Source organism: Ruditapes philippinarum, unplaced genomic scaffold (genome assembly GCF_026571515.1).
Source record: "Ruditapes philippinarum isolate M1 unplaced genomic scaffold, ASM2657151v2 ctg3585_1_1_1_1, whole genome shotgun sequence".
Lineage (NCBI taxonomy): Eukaryota > Metazoa > Mollusca > Bivalvia > Venerida > Veneridae > Ruditapes > Ruditapes philippinarum.
The window spans coordinates 232,673-252,882 of record NW_026859722.1 but is presented as its reverse complement, the minus strand read 5'-3'; the positions used below and the strand labels follow the sequence as shown (position 1 = coordinate 252,882).

General features: G+C 33.8%; 2 protein-coding genes across 2 annotated transcripts; both read left to right on the top strand.

Moving 5' to 3' along the window:
* The first annotated feature begins 334 nt into the window (after positions 1 to 334).
* LOC132757654 (uncharacterized) lies at positions 335 to 1,654 on the top strand. The gene is made up of 3 exons (XM_060749000.1): positions 335 to 566; positions 904 to 1,019; positions 1,549 to 1,654. The coding sequence occupies exons 1-3, from the start codon at positions 380 to 382 to the stop codon at positions 1,597 to 1,599; spliced, it is 354 nt and encodes a 117-aa protein (XP_060604983.1). The 5' UTR covers positions 335 to 379; the 3' UTR covers positions 1,600 to 1,654.
* A 992-nt stretch (positions 1,655 to 2,646) lies between these two features.
* On the top strand, positions 2,647 to 17,437 carry LOC132757658 (uncharacterized). Its single transcript, XM_060749004.1, has 6 exons — positions 2,647 to 2,831; positions 5,822 to 5,956; positions 7,120 to 7,280; positions 13,782 to 13,900; positions 14,918 to 15,470; positions 16,204 to 17,437. The coding sequence occupies exons 1-6, from the start codon at positions 2,647 to 2,649 to the stop codon at positions 16,491 to 16,493; spliced, it is 1,443 nt and encodes a 480-aa protein (XP_060604987.1). The 3' UTR covers positions 16,494 to 17,437.
* Positions 17,438 to 20,210: the final 2,773 nt, after the last annotated feature.

The window sequence follows — 20,210 nt, the reverse complement described above, 5'->3', positions numbered from 1 at the left end:
CCAAAAAAGAAATAACCATAAGTCGAGTTTACACCTATATTGTTGTTAAAAGAATTCCATAAAATCTTAAACTATAGCACGAATTTTGAAATATGCTACCATGCATGAATTATAAAGATGCATTTAACAAACGATTTGAAATTTATGCTTAATGCACGAGTTTCATTGCTTCTATTATATTTTATCTCTGGTCTGTTCCAAAACCTTGCAATGTTAAAAAATGATAACTAATGATTATGAAAAATTTTGACATATTCATTGCATCTCTCAGAATCACTCAAGTCTTTGAATTTCCAAAATTAAATTTTAGTATTTTACTATTGACCGGTTTCCAGTCTATAAATTGTTGTTGTTTTTTTTCTAAATTTCAGATCAGAATATGAAAACTGCGAGTCATCGTTTAGTAAAATTATTAAAGGAACCTGCTTCATTCACTAATACTGTTGCGAGGGAAAAGCCGGTAGAATATTTCGTAGTTAATGAGGAACTGGATAGTGTTGATGGACAAATATCGATAGAGGAAAATGATGAATTGAACCAAATCAGTGCAGAAATTAGTGAAAATGGTAAAAGAAAATTAAATATAATATCAATAATGCGATAAATCTATATTCTGTTATTGTATAAGTTGTAAAAAATGTTTAGATTTAACATGTGTCACACGAAGTTTTATTGACCTAGAAAAAATAATGTTGTACCTGTCTTGATTAAGTTCGATCCATATTTCTGTCAAACATTTAAAAAGACTGCTTCAATTAATTATTTGTTATAAATTATTTGTTGGCAGAAAGTATTTAATATTTTAATATACAGTACAGAAAATGTTTTATACATGGTTGAGTTTTTTTTATTACTTTTCTTTGTTAAAGTTTACCTTTAAAACACCTTTTTGCCTATTTATAGCTAATAAGGAAGATACCAATGCTGGAGTCTCAAAGCCTTTACTTGTTGAAACAATCGACGGTGATACAAAGTCTGTAAATAAACCAAAGGAGGAGTATATTCTTAACCATTTGAAGGTATATTTATACATTTCCTTACATTGTATAATCTTAATGTTATTATTTTATTATGAATAGCACTTCAAAATAAAGTTGGTTTAATTTATGTTTAATAACATGTGTCATATATTGTGTAAATTAACTATTGACAATTCATTTGTTCATACTTTGTATTTCAATTTTCATTTTAAATATTGCTTTGTTAACTCTCTCAGGATTAAAAAGATAAGATATATGGTAGTTCATGAAAAGTTGGTTTCATTTTTATGTATTACACGCATTATAAGCTGTTTTGATTCACTATTGAAATTGATTTATCTTTACTGCAGTACTTTGCTTTTCATTTAAATTTATTGTTTTATAAACTTCTCGGGATGTATAGATGAAGTAGTTTTATTGAACGCCGCCTTTCCTTGTTGATCTTGCTTATCATATTTTATACAGAAGCTAGTTTAATTTGTGTGCAATACAGGCGTATAGGTTGCTGTGATTAACTATCAAAATTTATTTGTCTCTACTATGCTTTCCTTTTTCTTGTTAACTTTAGGATTTAATAGATGAGGTTAAGCAGTTTGTTAACTTTCTCAGGATTTTATAGATGAGGTTAAGCAGTTTGTTAACTTTCTCAGGATTTAATAGATGAGGTTAAGCAGTTTGTTAACTTTCTCAGGATTTAATAGATGAGGTTAAGCAGTTTGTTAACTTTCTCAGGATTTAATAGATGAGGTTAAGCAGTTTGTTAACTTTCTCAGGATTTAATAGATGAGGTTAACAAGTTTGTTAACTTTCTCAGGATTTAATAGATGAGGTTAACAAGTTTGTTAACGTTCTCATGATTTAATAGATAAGGTTAACAAGTTTGTTATTTTTCTCAGGATTTAATAGATGAGGTTAAGCAGTTTGTTAACTTTCTCAGGATTTAATAGATGAGGTTAAGCAGTTTGTTAACTTTCTCAGGATTTAATAGATGAGGTTAAGCAGTTTGTTAACTTTCTCAGGATTTTATAGATGTAGGTTAAGCAGGTTTTTTTTAACTTTCTCAGGATTTAATAGATGAGGTTAAGCAGTTTTGTTAAATTCTTTATGATTTTAATAGATGAGGTTAAGGCAGTTTGTTAAATTTCTCCAGGATTTAATAGATGAGGTTTAAGCAGTTTGTTAAATTTCTCAGGATTAATAGATTGAGGTTAAGCAGTTTGTTAACTTTCTTAAATGATTTAAAGAGAGGTTAAGCAGTTTGTTAACTTTCTCAGGTATTTTATAGATGAGGTTAAGCAGTTTGTTTAACTTCTCAGGATTTTAATAGATGAGGTTAAGGCAGTTTGTTAACTTTCTCAGGATTTTATAGATGAGGTTTAAGCCAGGTTTTTTTTTTTAAACTTTCTTCGGATTTAATAGATGAGGTTAAGCAGTTTTTAAACTTTTCAGGATTTAATAGATGAGGTTAAGCAGTTTGTTAAATTTCTCAGGATTTAATAGATGAGGTTAAGCAGTTTGTTAACTTTCTTATGATTTAATAGATGAGGTTAAGCAGTTTGTTAAATTTCTCAGGATTTAATTGATGAGGTTAAGCAGTTTTTTTTAACTTTCTCAGGATTTAATAGATGAGGTTAAGCAGAGGTCGGCTCAAGAGGATGATTCCAACATGGCGGATGTCTCGATTTGGGATTTTGCGGGGCAATATGTATTTTATGCCACTCACCAGGTGTTCTTGTCAAGGAGAGCGGTGTATTTGTTAGTCACGGACATATCTAAACACGTGGAAGACACAGTTAAAGATGATGACTGTTTCTTAGATAGCAAAGGTGTTCAAACATTGGAAAATATCAGGTATGCTGTTTGTTAAATAAATTTAAGATGTAATAGAAACTGGAATGTATTGTTTTACCTATTGATGCGAATAGAAATTGTATTATATAAGCCCTCTTACCGTTTTTAACATAATTTTCAAAGCCTGTACAGGAAAACGGTTCAAATCTTCTTATAGTGTAGTTTTAATAAATATAAATCGAAAAAAAAAGAGAAAAAAATATATGTTTGTTTTTTGCAAAGCTTTAAAAACGAAAACTTACCAGTTATAGCTACAAGACAAATAACACATATTTAGATAACAATCAATTTTTATTGAAACGCATAGAAACTCATATAATAACGTTTAAAACTTCTTTTGTCAGTTTATTTGTGTAAAACAAGTAAAAGAAAGACTTTTTTTTCAACAAATTTTTAATTTTCAATGTTTGTTTTTACCAGAATTTGGGTTGACTTTTTTTTAAAACTCTATCCACGGGGTTCTGCAGTTCAAGGGGAAGCTTGATGGTCCCCCTGCTTTCCTTTTTGGGAAAACATTTCAGAAAAAATTTAAAAACAGGTAAAAATCATCCCTTAAATTTTTAAAATTTAAAAGGGGCCCTTTTTGGGTCCCAGAAAAATGTTTTTATTTTTTATTTCCCAAAAAGTTTCCTTTTAAAACATTTTTTTAAAAATGTTATTTAAATTTCCCAATTTTTTTGCCCCTTTGATGTTTTTTTGTTTTAGTAAAATCTATAGTGAGGGAGTTTTTTTTACGGTAAGGAAAATTTACAACTTTTTTTTTAAATTTTGCACTTTAATGAAAAATTTTTTAATTTATTCACCCGCTTTTCCTTCCGGGTGTAAGGATTAAAAATGTCCTTAAAAACCCTTATTTAAAAGTTTTTAAAACTATGTTTGCCCTTTTTTCACGAAAAAAAAAAAAATTTCTGAGGGGATAACGTGCCGTTAATTAAAATTTTTTAGTGATTTGGGGCCCCGGCATTAAATTTCCCCAAAAAGGGCAATTCAAATCAAATTTATTTAATACCCTATTTTTATTACTTTTAAACAGTATGGGTTAGATTTTTTTTTGCCAGTTTTTAAAAAATTTTACCTAAAAAAAATTAAAAAATTATAATAAAAATACAAAAAAACACCCAAAAGAAAAATTGTTAAGATTTTTATAAAAAATGAAAAGTTAGATTGTGTTTGTTTTATAAAAATTTAAAAAAAAGAAATTTTAGGAAAATAGAATATTAAATTTAAAAGTAAAATTTTTTCATTTATTTTTAAAAGTAAAAATTTTTAAAAAATTGGAGGTGGTATAGGATAATAATAAAATAGTCAACTTGGAACCCTAAATGTGTTCAACGGTACCAGTTTGAATGCTGGAACCAACCAAGGAGATAAACAAGCTGGAATTTAATTGAACTGAAATATCAGGGAACACATTAAAATATTGTAAAATATGACTTCAAAGATAGGTTATTTTCACATAAAAAAACAACAGTGTAATCGTTATTCGCAGTATTCAGAGACAAACAGAACATAATTTTGAGCCGTGCCACCGACAAAACCAACATAATAAAGGTTTGCGATCAGCAGGATTTCAAGACCAGCCTGCGCATCCGCGCTGTCTGCATCAGGATCCATGCTGTTCGCTATCGAGTTTCTCTACTTGCTTATAGGGTTTTGTAAGCGAATCAACATTGGATAACCTGATTCAGAACCCGGCCGCGGATGTGCAAAGGCGGTCTTGATCCCATTGGGGGGCTGGGTTTTCCCCCGCAAAACCCCCCCCGGCCCCCCAAACCCTTTTAAATGTTGGTTTTTGTCGTGGACGCGGTCTCATTTTATTTAGATGTGTACATAGTATATCATCATAATTGTTACATATTTAAACATTACTAAATAAAAAATTCACAAAACTGTTTTAAAAATATTGTTGTTTGCGGAAATCCCAAAAAAAGAAAATTCTAAAAGAAAAATTTTTTTAAAAAATGCGAAGTTCCCTTTTGATTAAAGGGCCCCGAACTTTTCACCCCGACAGATAAAAGATTTTGTTATTACAATTCCCGTAAAAAAACTGATTAAAAATTTTGAATTACTGAAAAAGCATTTTTGTAAAAATAGTCCGGGTCAATTTCCGGACACGGGGTGAACTTATACCGGCAAAATGGATCACGTTTAGAAAACATCTTGGTCAAATTAAAAAGACGAAGGATTAAAGGTAACTCTTTTATTAAACGCTTCGGACTAGTAATCTAATGATCGCTAGCCGCAGGGTTCAAACCCTGGACAGGGGGCAAAATCTTTTGTTTCCATCAGCAAGAAACTTAACAATCATTGCCCTCTGTAACTGGTTGGTTTCAAGGAACAGATTCAAAAGTGCGTTTTTAAGCTTATATCTTCCTGCACAATCGAACTAAGATAATTTATACTTGAGAAGGAATTTTACTGTTGACTTGATTGTAAGAATGAGTAAGTATTAATTAATTTAAACCGAAAACGACGAGCCTTGCTTTTACATATTGTAACCAGTTTTAAAAAATATTTTCTAATTGTATACAATTAGATACATGGTAAAATTATATAATTGTAATTACTATGCTTAATATTAGTCTCAGTCGGATGAATGAAATTGAAAAAAATGTAACTTTTACATTAAAGAATATATTTTTTTATTTTTGTTTGTACATGTACAAAAGGTTTTGAAATTTTGTATAGATCTAAAAGTTTGTTTTTGTTTGTTATTGTTAAATCAGAAGGTTGTACTACAGAAATAAATGAAGTATACACGTTTTCTTAATGCGTAAACTTTGTATGTTACCTTCTCTAAGTAAAGAGTATTAAAATTATTGTTTCAGTCTAATCGTATTTCAGATAATTTTACAATATGTCTATATATTATCTTCAATTAAGAAGAAGAACGTTTATCTATCACTTTAACTACAAGTTTCTCGTGATTAACATATTTATACAAGTATACACATATAATGGCATGTTATGAAAGTAAAGTAATTAATCAGATGGAATTTGCAGGTAATTTACAAGGACAGGCTACATGATCTTAATAGCACGTTACCTGTACCAATAGAGAGGGAAGAAGAACTGGAATTGTTCTTGAGATTCCACCACGAATCCGGAAATATTCTTTATTACAGGTACAGTGTGTATTTATGAGTGTGACTGACAAAGATATTCCTTTTTATAAAAAGGCCTAAGTAAAGAAAAATAAAAAATATTGTTTTGGGTGTAGACAGAGTGTATAGAAAAATAAAACATATTGTTTTGGGTATACACAAATTGAATTGACTAAATTTATTTACATTATGACACCTATTATAGAAACAAACTCAAGATTCTATATGACTGAATTGAAAACTATTTTGTTAATATCTTTTAAAAATCAAATTAATTACTTAAATGCACATCATGCCCCAGAAATCCATATTTTTTAATTGTTTATAAATGTCAAACATGTTTAATAATGTTTAGATAATGGATTTAGAGCTTGAAGAAAGTAGCGCTGAACGTGAAGTTAAATGCCATAAAGGTAGCAAAATGTAAACAAAGTTGTACTATTTTGACTCCCGTACAAAATACTAATTCACTATAATTATACCAGTTGCCAAAAGAGCAAACAATACAGATATTTCATCTTTGTCTCAAATGAATCATTTTTGTGAAACTTTTAACAAGATACCAAAAATAAAAGTGTTTGAGAAATAAAAATGATAGCATTTCTGAGGCATAATTGGCCTTTAATCATCAACGGAGAATATGTGTTAGTTGAGGCACCTATTTACAAATTACGTGTTTTGAATAAACGACTTTTCGACTATGCAATGTAGTGTAATAAACTATAGTGTTACTGTGTGGTTTTCCTTATAAAATCATACTTTCAGGACAAGATTTAATTAGTTTTATAACAAAACTATTAAAAAGGTTAATAAACGTACTGACTGCTTGGTTTTTAGGCCAACAGCAAAACATTTTTACATATTTATAATATGCAGCTTTAACCTAAGCTACAGTTTGCATATAGACATATAGGTTAGTGCCGTGGATCTGGCGTGGCGAAGGAATTTATTTGGTGAGCGGAAGGCTGTCCGGTGATAGTTCGGGGCTTTATAAAGTCTTTAAATTTTGCAGGATCTTAGATCATTCTGTTTGTTATTAAAAAAAGTAGGACAACGGGTTCTTGAATATTATACTAAATCAATTTGTAATGTAATGGTGCATATTGGATTTTTATTATACAATAATGATGAGTTCAAAGCAGTTTTACAGTATCATAAATAATACATTATTGTTTGCATTTTAGTGATGATAAGTTAAGCGACACAATAGTCCTTGACCCTCAGTGGTTGATAGATGCCTTTAAGAGCCTTATTACCGCCAAAATGTTCTGCTGCAGAAAGCCGAATATATTCAAGAAATGGATTCAGTTTGACCAGTCAGCAATATTGACCAGAGAGCTTGTTGGTATGAACAAATAATGCAATATTTTACTCCCAAGATTATGCATAACCTGTCCTTTTTGTTTACCTAAAGAAAGGTTCCACATTAAAAAAGTAAAAGCATATATCACTTGACTTTCCTGTGCATTTTAGTACTTTTAAAGTACTTGCAAGACATTATCCATATGTCAGATAATAATTGGAAACGCAAGAAAAGTTTAACGAAACATATTCAATCGAACTGTTGACAATTATTACTTTTTGTAAGTGTTTTATTTTATGGTTGAATCGTTCAGACTAAACTTGTTAGTTATGTTTTAATATGATATGAATGTATGTGAGAAGTTAGCAGTGAACAGTGAGCTAAGCAAAAAGGCATTTCAATTTATATAGGGAAGGTAATGATCTGCTGTAATGCTCAGCTGTATTGGGCATCTAGCAGGGCATTCCTAAATATAGTGTAAAAATGCTCTACTGCAATACTCAGCTGTCTTGGAAATCTAGCAGAGCATTCCTAGCTTTAGTGAAAAAATGCTCTGCTGGAACGCTCAGCTGGCTAGACAATCTAACAGTGCATTACTAAATATAGTGTTAAAATGCTCTGCTGGAATGCTAAGCTAGCTCGGCAATCTAGCAGAGCATTACTAAATATAGTGAACAAATGCTTTTCTGGAATGCTAAGCTGGCTAGGCAATCTAGCAGGGCATTACTAAATATAGTGTAAAAATGCTCTGCTTGAATGCTAAGCTGGCTAGGCAATCCAGCAGGGCATTGCTAAATATAGTGTAAAAATGCTCTGCTGGAATGCTAAGCTGCTAGGCAATCTAGCAGAGCATTACTAAATATAGTGAACAAATGCTTTTCTGGAATGCTAAGCTGGCTAGGCAATCTAGCAGGGCATTCCTAAATAAAGTGTAAAAATGCTCTGGTGGAATGCTAAGCTGCTAGGCAATCTAGCAGAGCATTACGAAATATAGTGTAAAAATGCTCTGCTGGAATGCTAAGCTGGCTAGGCAATCTAGCAGGGCATTACTAAATAAAGTGTTAAAATACTATGCAGGAATGCTCAGCTGGCTAGGCACTATAGCAGAGCATTCCTAAATATAGTGTAAAAATGCTCTGCTGGGATGCTAAGCTGGCTAGGCAATCTAGCAGAGCATTACTTAATACAGTGTAAAAATGCTCTGCTGGAATGCTAAGCTGGCTAGGCAATCTAGGAGGACATTACTAAATACAGTGTAAAAATGCTCTGCTGGAATGCTAAGCTGGCTAGGCAATCTAGCAGAGCATTGCTAAATATAGTGTAAAAATGCTTTTCTGGAATGCTAAGCTGGCTAGGCAATCTAGCAGGGCATTGCTAAATATAGTGTAAAAATGCTCTGCTGGAATGCTAAGCTGCTAGGCAATCTAGCAGAGCAGTACTAAATATAGTGAACAAATGCTTTTCTGGAATGCTAAGCTGGCTAGGCAATCTAGCAGGGCATTCCTAAATATAGTGTAAAAATGCTCTGCTGGAATGCTAAGCTGCTAGGCAATCTAGCAGAGCATTACGAAATATAGTGTAAAAATGCTCTGCTGGAATGCTCAGCTGGCTAGGCAATCTAGCAGGGCATTACTAAATAAAGTGTTAAAATACTATGCAGGAATGCTCAGCTGGCTAGGCACTATAGCAGAGCATTTTAAATATAGTGTAAAAAATGCTCTGCTGGAATGCTAAGCTGGCTAGGCAATCTAGCAGATCATTACTTAATACAGTGTAAAAATGCTCTGCTGGAATGCTAAGCTGGCTAGGCAATCTAGCAGGACATTACTAAATACAGTGTAAATATGCTCTGCTGGAATGCTAAGCTGGCTAGGCAATCTAGCAGAGCATTGCTAAATATAGTGTAAAAATGCTTTTCTGGAATGCTAAGCTAGCTAGGCAATCTAGCAGGGCATTGCTAAATATAGTGTAAAAATGCTCTGCTGGAATGCTAAGCTGCTAGGCAATCTAGCAGAGCATTACTAAATATAGTGAACAAATGCTTTTCTGGAATGCTAAGCTGGCTAGGCAATCTAGCAGGGCATTCCTAAATATAGTGTAAAAATGCTCTGCTGGAATGCTAAGCTGCTAGGCAATCTAGCAGAGCATTACGAAATATAGTGTAAAAATGCTCCGATGGAATGCTAAGCTGGCTAGGCAATCTAGCAGGGCATTACTAAATAAAGTGTTAAAATACTATGCAGGAATGCTCAGCTGGCTAGGCACTATAGCAGAGCATTCCTAAATATAGTGTAAAAATGCTCTGCTGGATGCTAAGCTGGCTAGGCAATCTAGCAGAGCATTACTTAATACAGTGTAAAAATGCTCTGCTGGAATGCTAAGCTGGCTAGGCAATCTAGCAGGACATTACTAAATACAGTGTAAAAATGCTCTGCTGGAATGCTAAGCTGGCTAGGCAATCTAGCAGAGCATTGCTAAATATAGTGTAAAAATGCTTTTCTGGAATGCTAAGCTGGCTAGGCAATCTAGCAGGGCATTGCTAAATATAGTGTAAAAATGCTCTGCTGGAATGCTAAGCTGCTAGGCAATCTAGCAGAGCATTACGAAATATAGTGTAAAAATGCTCTGCTGGAATGCTAAGCTGGCTAGGCAATCTAGCAGGGCATTACTAAATAAAGTGTTAAAATGCTCTGCAGGAATGCTCAGCTGGCTAGGCACTATAGCAGAGCATTCCTTAATATAGTAAAAAAAATGCTCTGCTCTGCTGGAATGCTCAGCTGGCTAGGCACTATAGCAGAGCATTCCTTAATATAGTGAAAAAATGCTCTGGTGGAATGCTCAGCTGGCTAGGCAATCTAGCAGAGCATTACTAAATACAGTGTAAAAATGCTCTGCTGGAATGCTAAGCTGGCTAGGCAATCTAGCAGAGCATTACTAAATATAGTGAACAAATGCTTTTCTGGAATGCTAAGCTGGCTAGGCAATCTAGCAGGGCATTACTAAATATAGTGTAAAAATGCTTTGCTGGAATGCTAAGCTGGCTAGGCAATCTAGCAGGGCATTGCTAAATATAGTGTAAAAATGCTCTGCTGGAATGCTAAGCTGCTAGGCAATCTAGCAGAGCATTACGAAATATAGTGTAAAAATGCTCTGCTGGAATGCTAAGCTGGCTAGGCAATCTAGCAGGGCATTACTAAATAAAGTGTTAAAATGCTCTGCAGGAATGCTCAGCTGGCTAGGCACTATAGCAGAGCATTCCTTAATATAGTGAAAAAATGCTCTGGTGGAATGCTCAGCTGGCTAGGCAATCTAGCAGGGCATTACTAAATAAAGTGTAAAAATGCTCTGCTGAAATGCTTAACTGGCTAGGCAATCTAGCAGGGCATTCCGAAATATAGTTAAAAATGCTCTGGTGGAATGCTCAGTTGACAGACTAATTCTGAGTTCCAGGATTTATTGTTGCCAAAGTTTTATTGACATTTTCGACTTCTAGGCAATCCTGAGGCACTCGCAGACTTTCAGGTATTTTCGGTGCCAATAGAAATAATGATATTTTTTACTTCTAAGGACCTTTAAGAAACTATTTTATTGTCCTGCGACTTTTTTAAGGACACTCGCAGACTTTCAGGAATTTTGGTGCCAATGCTGATATTGACAATTAAGACTTCTAAGGACCCTCAAGAGTCCATTTTGGTCGTCTGCGAATGATTCTTGGACACTCACAGACTTTCAGGAATGGTTGGTGCCAATGGAAATAATCATATTTTTGACTTCTAGGGACATTTAAGAGTCCATTTCATTGGCCTGCAGCGTATTGTTTGATACTCGCAGACTTTCAGGAAAGTTTGGTGCCAATAGAGATGATGGCAATTTTTACTTCTAGGGACCCGCCAGAGTCCATTTTTATGGTCTGCGACTGATTCTGGGACATTCGCAGAACTTCAGGAATCTCTGGTGCCAATGGAGATAATGACATTTTTGACTTCTAGCGACCCACCAGAGTTCATTTCGCTGGTCTGCGACTGATTTTGGGACACTTGCAGACTTTCAGGAATTTTGATGCCAATGGAGATAATGACATTTTTGACTTTAAGGGAACCGCCAGAGTACATTTCTTGGGTCTGCGACTGATTCCTTGCGACTCGCAGACTTTCAGGATGTTAAGTGCCATTGCAGATCATGACTTTTTTACTTTTAAGGACCCCTTAGTCATAAGCAGAGCATTTTTATCCTAAAATGTCATTATCTGCATTAGCACCAAAAATTCCTGAAAGTCTGCAAGTGCCCAATAATCAGTCGCAGACCAACGAAATAGACTCTGGATGGTCAAAAATGTCATAAATTGTAATTATCTCTATTGGCACCAACAATTCCTGAAAGTCTGTGACTGTCAAAGATTAAGTCGCAGACCAAAAAAATGGACCCTGGATGGTCCCTAGAAGTAAAAAATGTCATTATCTGCCTTGACATCAAAAATTCCTGAAAGTCTGTGAGTGCCTCAGAATCAGTCGCAGACCCAAAAAATGGATTCAGAAAGGTCCCAATAAGTCAGAAATATCATTTTCTGCATTGACACCAAAATTCCTGAAAGTCTGCGAGTGACTCAGAATCAGTCGCAGACCAACGAAATAGACTCAGGAGGGTCCTTTTGAAGTAAAAATGTCATTATCTCCAGTGGCACCGAACATTTCTGAAAGTCTTCGAGTGTTCCAGAAACATTCGCAGACAAACGAAATGGACTCTGGATGGTCCTAAAAATTCACAAATGTCATTATCTGCATTAATACCAAAAATTCCTGAAAGTCTGCGATCGTCCCAGAATCAGTCGGAGACCAAAGAAATAGACACTTAAGGGTCCCGTAGAAGTAAAACATGTCATTATCTGCATTGGCACTAAATATTTTAGAAAGTCTACGAGTGCCAAATAATCAGTTGCAGACCAACGAAATTTATACTTTATCTAAGAATGCCCTGCTTGTTTGCCTAGACAGCTCAGCATTCCGGCAGAACATTTTTACACTAATTTTCAGAATGCTTTGCTGGATTGCCTAGCCAGCTGAGCATTTTTAACACTATATTTAGGAATGCCCTGCTAGATTGCTTAGCTAGCTGAGCATACCAGCAGAGCATTTTTCGCACTATATTTTGGAACGCTCTGCTAGATTGCTTAGCCAGCTGAGCTTGCCAGCAGAGCATTTTTACACTATATTTAGGAATGCTCTGCTGGATTGCCTAGCCAGCTGAGCATTTTTAACACTATATTTAGGAATGCCCTTCTAGATTGCCTAGCCAGCTGAGCAATTCAGCAGAGCATTTTACCACTACATTTTGGAATGTCCCGCTAGATTGCTTAGCCAGCTGAGCATAACAGCTAAGCATTTTTACACTATATTTAGGAATGCCCTGCTAGATTGCCTAGCCAGCTGTGCATACCAGCAGATCATGTTTACACTATATTTTGGAATGCCCCGCTAGATTGCTTACCAAGCTGAGCATAACAGCAGAGCATTTTTACACTAAATTTTGGAATGTCCCGCTAGATTGCTTAGCCAGCTGAGCATAACAGCAGAGCATTTTTACACTATATTTTGGAATGCCCCACTAGATTGCTTAGCCAGCTGAGCATAACAGCAGAGCTTTTTACACTATATTTTGGAATGCCCCGCTAGATTGCTTAGCCAGCTGAGCATACCAGCAGAGCATTTATACACTATATATAAGAATACCCAGCTCGATTGCTGAGCCAGCTGAGCATACCAGCAGAGCATTTTTACATTTTATTTTGGATGCCCCGCTAGATTTCTTAGCCAGCTGAGAATAATAGCAGAGCATTTTAACATTATATTTGGGATGTCTCGCTAGATTGCTTAGCCAGCTGAGCATACTAGCAGAGCATTTTTCGCATTATATTTTGTAATGCCCGTTAGATTGCTTAGCTAGCTGAGCATACCAGCAGAGCATTTATACACTATATATAAGAATACCCAGCTCGATTGCTGAGCCAGCTGAGCATACCAGCAGAGCATTTTTACATTTTATTTTGGATGCCCCGCTAGATTTCTTAGCCAGCTGAGAATAATAGCAGAGCATTTTAACATTATATTTGGGATGTCTCGCTAGATTGCTTAGCCAGCTGAGCATACTAGCAGAGCATTTTTCGCATTATATTTTGTAATGCCCGTTAGATTGCTTTGCCAGCTGAGTATAACAGCAGAGTATTTTTTACACTATATTTAGGAATGTCCTGCTAGATTGCCTAGCCAGCTGAGCATACAACCAGAGCATTTTTACACTATATTTAGTAATGGCCTGCTAGATTGCTTACCCAGCTGAGCATACCAGCAAAGCATTTCTACACTTTATTTTGGAATGCTCTGCTAGATTGTTTACCCAGCTGAGCATAACAGCAGATCATTGATTTCCCTATATAAATCGTAATGCCTTTTTGCTTAGCTCACTGTTAACTGCTAACTTCTCACATACGATATGAATACTGTACTCGGAAAGGCACTGATACTTTATATTTGATACCTGCATTCACAGATGCAATTTGGAAACAAGATGAAAGTTCAACATTTAAAGAATACGACGAACTCTTACTAGAATACCTTGAAAAGCTCGGTTTCATTTCCAAACCTCGGCAACAATCTGATGAAATCGGGGTAAGCAACATGTTTTTTGTTTGGTTTAGTTTTACGGCGCACAAACACATTTTAGGCCATATGGCGCCGAAATTTAATAGATGATTGTGACTAACATTGTGTGTTACAATTTTTAAGCAACACAAGGGATCAAAACCACCTCAAGTTCTGGAGCTAAGAGATGCATAGACTCCAATAATTCGAACCCATTTAGTCGCCTCTTACGATCACGCAGTGTTAAACGGTGGCTGCATTTCGGATGCTTTAGTCCGTAAAGGCAACCCCTCAATCACAAACGGAGGGTCAGACTGATAATTTATCAAAAAGCTTTTTAAAAGTGATGGTCAATTACAGAGCAAAAGGCTGGGTAATATTTAATACAATACAAGTTAATTATCATATAAAACAATATTTGTAACAATGGATGATTATGAAAGTGTGATAATATCAGACAGTGACGTTATAACTTTATATTTGTGTTTAGTTTTATGAAATAGGAGGGATGAAATCGCTGATATTTGATTTCGAATATTTTCAACCAGACTACAAATTTACTGGTTTAATGCAAAGTTAGATAACAGTAATGTTACGGAGATCAGTTTCATTATACAAACTATACAAATATGTTTTAAGAGTTCTTAGTTGCATTGCAGAATTGCAAAAGTTCTTAGTTCAATAGATGCAGTATCTATTGTCACGTTACTTGTGACTTTGAAAACAGGCAATGTCTGCATCGTTTAGTAGATGTGAACTGATGTTTTCGAACTGAATTCCACAAGGCTTTTCAAAAACATGTATTGCCTAATTGCCTACTTTATCACCTCAGCTGTTAAGCGAGTGCACTGCAGTAAATGGTAGTGAAACATTAGACCAATGCGCATAATAGTAATCAAGAAGAATTTTAAAAAGTTATGGTAGTCTTAAATATATTTTAAGATATATATCGTAACGGCAATCATGTCATTTATATCCATATGTATATTTTCTAAAAAAGTTGTCTATTCTAAAAATAACAGATTGGATTTTTTCTCGTTACAGGAGATAAATTACTATTTCGCTCCATGTGTTCTTAAGACTTCCCCTCCTGAAGATCTCCTCGTGTGTTCAGACTGTAAAAACCGGCGGTCCACCAGTGTCCTTTGTTTCACTACCACATCTGGATTCCTGCCCACAGCCGTGTTCAACAAACTCCTTGCAGCATGCATTGATAAATGGCCGATCTCGAAGTTAAACAAAAAGAACTTAGTGTTCTGCGGATGTGGAGTGTTTGATCTCGAAGATAATCATAAACTTTACGTGTATTTCTTTGACCATATCATTAACATTTGGATCACTAAATACAGCACTACGGACGAAGAGCCGAGCACGTGTTTATGTCAACACGTGCATGAATTTGTCTCAGAATTTCTGAAAAATAGAATGCGTATAACTAGTGGTATTGAAGTATTTTTAAGATGCAATCAATCAAATATCCACAACAACGACAACCTTTTTGAATTAGAAAACATGTCTGGAAAACAAGAAGTCGTTTGCAATACTGAACCTGTGCATCATGTGCATAGAACCAATGAGCTCATAAAGTATTGGCTATGTAAGTTATTTTTGAACTTCGAAATGTTTGATATTTTTTCTATTATTACCAAATCATCAAAACTATAGTTATAAAAATAAATTTCAGCTAAACAGTGTTATACGGTCGATTTCAACTGAAAACGTTTTTTAAAGGATAATCATTTAATCATGTAAAATCTTCATTAGAATATCCGTTCCTATTTTTTAAATGTCGTACATTCTTGCAAAGGACTATTCATGTAAAAATATTTATGGATAATGTTAAACTTTATCTCCATCTGAGTAAAATCATATCCGAACCGTCGCTCCGTTACTCTTCTCTAGTTAGGTCGCGAAGAGTAACGGAGCGAAAAAAGATTACCTGATTTAAATGAAATTGTTTAATTTCCAATTGTTTTTCTGTTTTTATTCTGATTTTATGTCTGGATTTTTCTTAAAAATTCCTATTCAAACAAATTGATAATGATAGCAGCTATACATACCAGTAACATTATGGTATTATTTTATAGTTTGCCATATAACGAAATTTCAAACTTAGATTTCTACCATTACATCATTTTGTAATACTATTTTTCAAACACGCTTTTTACCAGTATATGAATATACATTACAATTTCTTATAAATATTTTTGAAAAATATAGATTACCACATTTTTGGCAGCTTTGTTGTTTTAACACTTACTAGAAAATCTTTTTTTTATCGCATTCATAATGAGGGAAATGTATTTAAGAACCGTTATCTTTTATTACAGATTCCGATTCAGATCATCAACTGGATGAACTTACAGAAAAGGAGTTAAATCGTATGGCACTACATATCGGAAAAGAATATCAGTCTTTAGGTATAGAACTAGGTCTATCCAACGCTGAGATTGAACATATCTGTCTGGATTATAAAGCCACGGTTGATAGAATTAGAGGAATCTTACTAAAATGGAAGGATCAGAATGTAGGCAACGCTACTCTAGAAGTGTTGGTGAATGCAATGAACGTTGTTGGCATAGATGCAGTGACTGTTATAGAGACAGCAAAAGAAAAGTAGTTACAAACATTACAAACTTGAAAAGTTATGGAGCAAGAGCAATTAGAATTTAGTAATTACCGGACCATGTTATGGATTACAATATTTGTTGACCCTCGAAGTTTTGGCATTCAGCATTTGATAATTCTAGGCTTGGTGGGTTACCGGCTGAATTTCCCAGTCCTTACATGGGCGGCAATCCACATATGTGCTAGTTTTACAGAGCCGGATCTAAGATCTGTTTCAAAAAAAAAAACATTTTTATAAATAACGGGCATTTTGATAATGAACATTTACAGTTTAAACTTTTTTGTATTATATTCAAACTAAACAAATCTCAATAAACGGGCTTAATCCCTAAAATGTTGACAATTATTATATTAAAAATACTGTACGTCTTTCATATTGAAAGCAAATTGAATTTATTATTGAGCATTTTAATCTAAATCCATCATGAAACTTGTGTCATGATATACATAAATGAAAAGCAAGTCTGATGTGCTCGAATTTCGTAAAATACTTATGAGTCTGTCATATGATAAAGCTTACTAGATATGTCGTGGAAGATCTTAGATTGTACTCGGGTACCTATTACATATCGCACGAGTGTCACCTGAGGTGCATCTTTATCATTAAATCTGGAGGGCCCGCTTTATGGCCATAACATTGTCGGTGCAAGTTTTATCGTTACATGTATATTGACCACATGTTCGTCATAAAGATATGCCCGATATTGCAATTTTGTTGCTATTTGATTTCTGTATGTTTCCAGTTTTTGACAATTTAGAACACTGTTTCTAGAAAGTACAAGTACATGTACACGTATGTCTTTCATTCAAGGTAAGACACCTCTTTTCACATTATTTGACACAAATATCATTTGCATGACACTGCTGTATTCCATCATGATTGTCGATTTTTTTTATTCAAAATGGTTTGTAAAAATAAAAGTCCAAATAATATTATTTCGTGTTTATTATCACTTACTTTATTATAGTTAAGTCGTGTTTCAAAATATCTTCCTAGAATCTTAAGTAACATCATCCACGGTAACCGTGGGTTCCAATGAGGAAGTAAAATATGTTGGTTTTTTTAAAGTTTAAGTGCATGCTCATCAGTTGGTGTCCTCTGTGTTTTACTCAAATGACGTATGTTAGCATGTAATGCTTGTGTGATATTATTGATATGGTATGTTTGAACAAAACTAACTTTGGATCAAAAGTTCCCCTTTAATAGCAAGAATTTATTATCATAATTACCAGCTTAATCCAAGAGAGGGAGCATCATATTCGCTGATTCGATCCAAGGACGAGGCGAAATTTCTCCATGGCATTCGAGTCCAACGTTTACGTGTCTCTCATTCCAGTTCTAAAATCTAATTGGATAAGATCTCGATCGCGTGAGGAGATATTTATAACTATAGGTACTTCATCATGGAAATAATGTCAGGATGACTGGCCGCAAAGACATGAACAACATGTACGCGCAATAAAAAGAACAACATGTTGATCTTTTACCTGATCCGTTTTCCAACAGAAACGGTTTTGCTAACTCAGTTCCTTTACGAAACCTTCTAATCTTAGTCTTAAATGCTTTGCGACAGATCGTGAAAGTGATAAACAGAATATTATAGAAATAGTATAGATCTGAATGAAAATAAGTGACATACTTTAGCGTTTTTATAAATCATAATGGTGGTCGTGTAAAGTAAGCCCGGTATCTGTTGATCTCACGAAATACTTGTATGGCATTACACTTTCCAAAAGCAATTTACTCTGCAAAGTTTTCATCTATATTAAACAGTAAGCAAGTTATCATAATATTATTATGTAAATCACAAACTACCGGTATGTAAATCACAAATAATGCATTTTAAAAAGACAAAATAAAAACACATTATAATCAAGGATAAATGAAATAGCTAATTCTGTATTAGATATAAATCGAGTTAATAATACATAAAACTATCCAACCGTACAAGGATTAATATTAGCCTAATTTAAACTATAAATTTGCTATGCTGTTGTTGACGCTGACATGCTGATAAGAAAGAAAAAAGACAAGTGAATTTCACAAGGTAGAAAAGATTCCAGTTTAAAGCTTTTACATGTTGATGACAACGATCCACCCATGATATCTATGAACGGAAATTATGTTAATTAGAACTCCAGTAAAAACATTAACAGAAATATTGTTTTCAAAGTTTTTCAAACAATTATGAATCTAGAAGCAGAACCTTTTTTCAAAATGACTACCTCCGAACCGATTTCCTTAAAATAAATACTTCTTCGAGTGTAAAAATCTTTCAAAATTCAAAACTCACCTTCCATCAATACTTTATGAATATTTTCATTTAATGTACATGTTGATCTAATTACATAAACGCGCATTGGATGTGAAACAAGGAAACTTGCGATTGATAATAATCATGGCGTAGCAATCTCCCACGCAGTGATCTCTCCTTACATGATATAAAATTTTCGTCTAGATTTTGGACGATATTTTGATGGTTATTTTAAAAAGTAAACACGATTCTGCTAATGTTTTAAGACCGTATGGTATTATGTGTGAAGTAAAATAAAAAATAATTTCGGAAACATAAATATTATGAAAATAATTATTAATATCGCACCGTTTGTTTTCTAAACGAAAAAGAAATCATTCAAGTTATTACTAATTTCGATTTATATACTTTACAAAAAATGATTTTTTTTTTTCAATCATATCGACAGACTTGACCCCAGAGCTCAAGTTATATTGTCGATAAAAATATTTCTTGGGCGTATCCGCCATCTTGACACAATCATGTGATAAGACAATCGTCACGTGATTTGTGTGAAAGGTGCTCTGTATAATACAGTACAGTTTAATTTAAGACTTCAGTCAAACTGCTGAATATAATTTGTGTTAAAGCAAATGAGTGCGAGATAAATATTTCATATATATTTTTTTGAAGATCTTTTGTTAAATTTTGTACACAATTATGCAGAAAATAACTTTTCATTTTGTCCTTAAAACATAACTAAACATATCTTAAAGTGGGGGAGGGCCGATCACTAGTGTTGAAAGCACTTGGGGGGGGGGGGGGCTCAACCCGTTTGCTATAAACTTTATTATTTCGAAAACCTGTAGTTTCTTTGTATATTAACATGTATATATTAGTAATGAAATATGATTAAATCAAATCAAATCTTTTAGTGTATAAAGCAGTATATCTGGTGCAAAAAAGAAAATATTGTTTAAATTTAGAATAAAATGCTACCAAAATGCTTGTACGAAAGAGATATGGTAGTAACTTGTCTTAACATGCACAAAATCATTGCTAAACGGTTAAGAACTTTACTTAAAATAACAGAATAATATTTTGTTCCGGAGCATTTAATGATATTTACGTACAACAATCATATGTTATTTTAAATAACAAAGACATTCTATGTTACAACTCTTTCGGGAATCAACCATAAAAATATGGAAACCATACGATTTTTTGTTGATTATATAATTGTAACAGTTATAAGAATTACAGTTTTACAGTATATAGCTTTATACAATTACCAACTTTTAAAGTACTGAAATTAATGATCCTCGTCTGCAAAATTATCTATTAGTGATGTGTAAAAGAGATTGGTAAAAGACTTCAATAAGCATTAGGTTGCTTCCAGTCGAATCATTTTTTTTTGTAAATGTCATGTAAAAATTGTTTTTGTATATGACGAATAAAATATGTTTCAACGAAAT

Bases quoted from the DNA above. Each gene is read 5' to 3' on its own strand.
- LOC132757654 (XM_060749000.1), top strand. From the start codon at position 380: ATGAAAACTGCGAGTCATCGTTTAGTAAAATTATTAAAGGAACCTGCT. The intron at 567-903 runs GTAAAAGAAAAT...GCCTATTTATAG, and splicing joins TGCAGAAATTAGTGAAAATG to CTAATAAGGAAGATACCAAT. The intron at 1,020-1,548 runs GTATATTTATAC...TGTTAACTTTAG, and splicing joins ATATTCTTAACCATTTGAAG to GATTTAATAGATGAGGTTAA.
- LOC132757658 (XM_060749004.1), top strand. From the start codon at position 2,647: ATGGCGGATGTCTCGATTTGGGATTTTGCGGGGCAATATGTATTTTAT. The intron at 2,832-5,821 runs GTATGCTGTTTG...GTAATTAATCAG, and splicing joins CAAACATTGGAAAATATCAG to ATGGAATTTGCAGGTAATTT. The intron at 13,901-14,917 runs GTAAGCAACATG...TTCTCGTTACAG, and splicing joins AACAATCTGATGAAATCGGG to GAGATAAATTACTATTTCGC.